Here is a 5726-nt window from a genome sequence, read left to right as displayed (position 1 = left end):
TTTTTAACAAATATAATAAAAATAATTTATTGACGTAATAGAAAGTAAATCCAAGTATACAACCAAAATATACAACCCAAAAAGAATTCCACGTCTTTCATAAAATATCCACGTCACTGCTCTCCATTTCAAACACTAGCATCATCATACAACCATAACATGAGAAAACCCTAACGGCGATAATAGTGGCACGTTAAAAATCTCCTTAATTTCATTGTCCAAATCCCAAAACGCTGTCCAATTTGACGGCGTCAAAGGCGCATCACCGTTGTCTCTCGCTTTCGTCACGTTTTCGCTTTCTCTCTTCACCACCTTTGCCCGTTTTTCTTCTCCTTCGCTGTTATCTCTGCTCCGTTTCCTCTCTCCGTCACTGGCACCTGACTCCAGCTTCCCGGCTTCGAGAGGGAAATTAAGGATGGCTTTTGAGCCACGTAGCTTAAAAGCGGCTCGGTCGTAAGCCTTAGCGGCTTCGATGGCTGTGTCAAAGGTCCCTAACCATATCCTAGAACCTCTTCGCGTCGGATCTCGGATCTCCGCCGCGAATTTCCCCCACGGCCTTTGTCGGACTCCTCTATAGTGCCTATTGTCTTCAGAATTTGATTTCTTCGGTTTGGGCCGAGTTAAATCCGGTTTGTCAAATTGAATCCACTCCACCTTATGGGGTAACGAGATTTTTAGCGACGGCTTTCGAATCTTAGAGTTACAACCCGAGGAAACTTGAGGCTTTGCCGTTGAAAGTTCAGTGATTTTAGGTTTGGTTTCAAATTCTAAGGAACTGGCATTGGATGGGAAGGACTTAGGTGTTATGAGATCTATAATTTGAGGTTTCGACTCGTATTCGAAAACATCACTTCCGTTTGGCTGGAATCCACGGAAATTGGGAGAAAATTTGAAGAAATCATCATTTTCAAGGCAATTAAAGTTAGCCTCTGTGAGAGAGGAACCAGAGCTCGAAGTTTGTGAGTAAAGAGATTCAGGTTGAGAGGTAGAAACTTCCGCTTTTACCTCATTTATCCATCGATTTTCATTGGAAAAATTTCCCAATCCCACAGGAGAAAGTTCATCAAGTAAATAGTGTTGGATATATTGAAGCGCGGTTGATATTTCACTGCTTGTTTCCATAACCAACAAATTGAAAAAAGTTTGAGAAATTTTAGAGAACAGAAAAAGGAAAGAAACAAAGGATTGTTGTTGCGGGTTTAAATTAAGAAAAGATTTTCAGGTTTTTTGCCTGCGAGTAGAAGGGGAGAGTGGAAAGGTATTTATAACGCATGAGGAAGGTTGAATTTGAAGACTTGTCAAACTTTTCAACGGGGCTTCGACGATGTATGAAGGTTCAAGGAAGCTACAAACTTTTGTTTTTTTTTCACTGTGCAAAAGGGGTTTGTACCAGGTTGAATATTTCACCATCTGATTCCTTGAAAAAGTGGGTCAAATCGAGGATCAGACGGCTAGTGCTTGAGGTAATCTAATTTGCTAAGTTCCATATTATTATTAGAATAATTTATGTTTGTATCTCCTTTGTTGCTTTCTTGTTGCTTGCATTTCTTGGCTGGTTCTAAAAAAGGTTCTCCTTTGCATAAAAATATTTGACAAAGTTTCATAAAACAACTGTTTTAATGATTACGTTAAAGCGTTATTAAGTAAAAGACAAAATTTTCTTGGATGATGGTTTGGTCAACTGATGTAGCGGTAAACATGGATTAAGATGGAAGCTAATAATACAATATTGAACTTTAATCTTTCTAGAATGTTTTATTTGATTATTACTATTTAACTTGCAAGCAAAGAAGAAGGCTTTACAGGTTATACAAATCCAATTTACATTTGGGTAAATACAAATGGTGTGTGAACTTAAGTTTATTTACCTATTCTCATGTTAAATGCTGATATGTTCAAATTCAAACCCTAGTTCTATGGTGGGGTGGGGGACTATTTTCTAAGCTTAATTAAATTTCATCCAGGAGCAGTGTACAAGGATCAAATACGATGGCCGGACAACCCTAGGAGTAATAACATATTGAGAATAGAGACAATCATAAGCACTGATGTAATAATAAACAATTAATTAAATCACAAAAGACAGATGGGTTTGCTTTGTTCTTTCATCTTTCTTTTATCATTACTAGGTCTGCAATGAAATAATTTTCTATTTCCTTATTTGGTTTTTTTTATTAGTTTTATTTTGGGCTTTTGGCTAAGTCTATATATATATATATATCCATACATCAATGCTTGTGTTGTGAAACCTCTTCTGAAGAATGATATAATTAAAGCTTTGATGGAGTAGCATGGCCAATGAATAGATGTTTAGGTGAGAAGTGGTCAATCTGCGGTGTTGTATTACTGATTCCATGTCTTGAGTATCCACTTGGTCTCAAACTCAACCACTCCGATTGTTTTATATGATAAATGCATGTAAAGTGCCTGAGAGCTCATTTTCAAACCTAACCTAACCAAGTGGATTGATGAAAGCTTAAACCGAATCTAAGCGTATTATTGCCAATTCTTAAGTTGTAGCGAAATCACCGAGTTGTAATTATCGTTATGGATAAAGTCATTGCTTAAAGACTTGGGAAATGCATTGATTCATAAAATCTAGAAGTATTTATCGAGTCGTAGTTGGACAAGTATATATGAAAGATGCTTTTTTTTCCATTGTTTTTTACAAGGATTTGTTTTTGTCAATCATAAAAGTATACTCCTTTTAATTTTATGTTATCAATTTTAGATGTAACTGTTCATTATTATACATTTCTTATCCCCTTTGGTGCTAAAAAAAGTTGGTAATTTTGCATGGACTCAGGTTTGAACTTCAAACGTTAAGAACACGAGGATCCAACAGGATCAAGTTGCACAAGTTCATTAAGCCTTAAAAAAACCACAACAATGGGGAAATTGTTCATGGAGAATTGGATTTAGCAATCATGCAGCTGACCCAATGGTATATTATCTTCTTTTAATTTGATATGCTTTGAGTTATTTTATTTGTTTAACTGGGAAATTTACTTAAAGTTTTGACAAGATCTAAACTAATCAAACGTGTATTCTCTGCCTTCTTTGACCTAGTTTAGGGAAGTTCCTTTCATTATTATTCCTCTGTTAACTCATTGATTTTAAAGCCTAATTTTTACTAGGTCATACACTGTTTTAACATCTTAGATCTTAATCTAGATCTCTTTCCTCTAGATCCCCTTTGATACGTGCTAATGTCAAATTGTGTTGGATTCAAATTTCCATTTACTCATAGCCTACTTGAGTGATTGTGTTGGATTCAAATTTCCATTTACTCATAGCCTACTTGAGTTATTGTGTTGGATTCAAATTTCCATTTATTCATAGCCTACTTGAGTTAAAGTTTGTCTGAGTTGGTTGTGAAGAGTTCATGAATACTCGAGACTTTAAATTCTTCATCAAGCATGATTGCAGTAACTACTATTCAGAGAGCCACTTTAGTCTTAATGGTATAACTAAATCATGAATAGCTTAATTTTGCTAACTGAACCCAACTTGTGTAAGCATTTTCTGCGAATTTAGCCTATTTAGTACTATGAAATTTATGAATAAGACGAGCACACAAATGAGCACTAGGTGGATTTTGGTCAAGTAATGGAAGCAGATAGTAGGCTATAAGAACTGCAAGACTGCAGAGAACTGTTGGAATCATCTAGGTAGAAATGGGACGGTTTTGATGTTGTTTGAAGAAAGTAGGGTTGATGATAATATGTTCAAGAATCAAAGATAGAAAAGAAAAAATATATATCATTGCATTGTGATGAGCTTGTGCTCAGTGTCAACTTAAATGAGAGATTTGGTGATAGTTTTCCTGGGTTATTGTAAGCTTTTATCCTTAATATTCTTTATTAGGAATTAGGAAGAAGCCCCCTTCATCATCTCCATGTCTTGTATGGATATGGAGATTGGAGAAGGAAGGGGCTCATGGCTCAGCTTTTCATATTAGCTTCCTTTCCACCCTAGAAAGGTCTACTTACTAATGGAAACTTTCCCGGAACCATAATCAAAATTATTAATTAGGCAAATCATTGGAGAAAAAGGAGATACCTTTTCCAGTTTTATGATCTCGTATTAATAGTTGAACTTTGGATATTCAGAAGCAGCTGTTTGTCCTTAAGGTTTTGTTAAAATGGGAATCAAATTAGGAAAATGAAAATTTGAAGGGGAAGAAAAATAAAAGACAGATTTTTTTTTTCTTTTTCATTAGTTTGCTTGGCAGGAAAGATGAAAAAAGGGAAAAAAAATTCTGACCATCTATTACTTGGTGAAGTTGAAAAATGAAAATAAATCTCTTCCTATTATTCTAACTTTGATATAATTTATTTTTATACATCAAGATGTTAAATAACTATCCTTCCTATTTTCTTTGCTTTTATTTGTACTTACTATCAAAGCACTTTGTTTTTTCCTTTTTCAACTTTTGTACTTTTTTTTCTTCGTCCAACCACTTTTTCATGCAGTCAAGTGAACACACCATGGGTAAGGTGGAACAATATTTGGATATATAGAAATTTGAAGAAAAATAAAAGAAGTGGTAAAAATGAAAATAAAAGAAAATAAAGATGTATAACTTATCATGATATCCTTGTAAACATTTCATTTTCATTGAAAACTTTTCCATACAAAAATTTCTTTTAATATTTAAAAGGAAACATATTTATCTTAATATGATGTAGGGGCGGAGCCAAGGGGGCTGGCAGGGGCCCGGCCCTTAGGGGTGTTCAATCGGTTAACCGACCTGAACTACCATTAACCGACCCTTTTAAACCCTTAATCGTTAACCGAACTGAAATTTTTTCAAAAAAAATTTAACCGAACTGAACTTTTTCAGTTAATTCGGTTGGTTAACCGAATTAACCAAAATTTATATATATTTTATTTTTGGTTAAAACAAGTATAAAACATATAAAAAAATTAACTGACTTAATCGACCGATTAATTTATATTTCCAAAAAATTAACCGAACCGACCGAATACTTATATATTATAATATTATTTATTAAATTCGGTTAATTCGGTTAACTGACAGATTTCTAACCGAATTAACCGTTAACCGAACTTTCAAAAAATTATTAACCGACCATTGACCGAATTAATTCGGTTAACCGACCGATTAATCGAATTCGGTCAGTTAACTGAATTAATTCGGTTTTACCTGAAATTTGCACACCCCTACCAACCCTCCCCTAAAATAAAAAATTTCACCTTTAGTCCTTTTATGATTTAAAAAAAATTAAATTAGTATATGGTAAAATTACACTTTGGCACTTCAAAATGAGAAAAAAATCGATTTAATCTTTTAAAATTATAAAGATATAGGTTATTAAAATGATGAAACTTTACTTTTGCTATCATAAAAATATACGACTTTATTCCAGCCCTCTCAAAAATATTCTAACTCCTACGATATGATGGATGAAAAGAAAGTATATTTAGATGCAAATGTGGTTAAAATAAAATGATTGTTTTTTAAAAATGAAAAAATAGCTTAAATAAACTACATTAAAAAGTTAAGGACAACATGATAATTTTATTTTTTCAAATTAATCATATAAAATCGGAACATCTAGAAATCTATCAATATTTCCAAGGCTATAAAATGAAGAAAATATAAAATCAAACAATAGTATCTTGGGGGTGACAAAAGCCTCATCGAGTCAATGGTTCTCTATATTATGCTCATGACTGAGGCACGATGCCGAACCAGCAGT

General features: G+C 33.7%; 1 protein-coding gene across 1 annotated transcript; it reads right to left on the bottom strand.

Annotated features, from left to right (window-relative positions):
- Positions 1 to 1251, bottom strand: LOC105792036 (ethylene-responsive transcription factor 5). The gene has a single exon (XM_012620397.2). The coding sequence runs from the start codon at positions 1120 to 1122 to the stop codon at positions 145 to 147; it is 978 nt and encodes a 325-aa protein (XP_012475851.1). The 5' UTR covers positions 1123 to 1251; the 3' UTR covers positions 1 to 144.
- Between the last annotated feature and the right edge of the window lie 4475 nt (positions 1252 to 5726).

This window comes from Gossypium raimondii, chromosome 8 (genome assembly GCF_025698545.1).
Source record: "Gossypium raimondii isolate GPD5lz chromosome 8, ASM2569854v1, whole genome shotgun sequence".
Taxonomy (NCBI): Eukaryota; Viridiplantae; Streptophyta; class Magnoliopsida; order Malvales; family Malvaceae; genus Gossypium; species Gossypium raimondii.
Note: the sequence above shows the minus strand (reverse complement) of the source record. Positions and strands in the feature narration are given on the sequence as shown.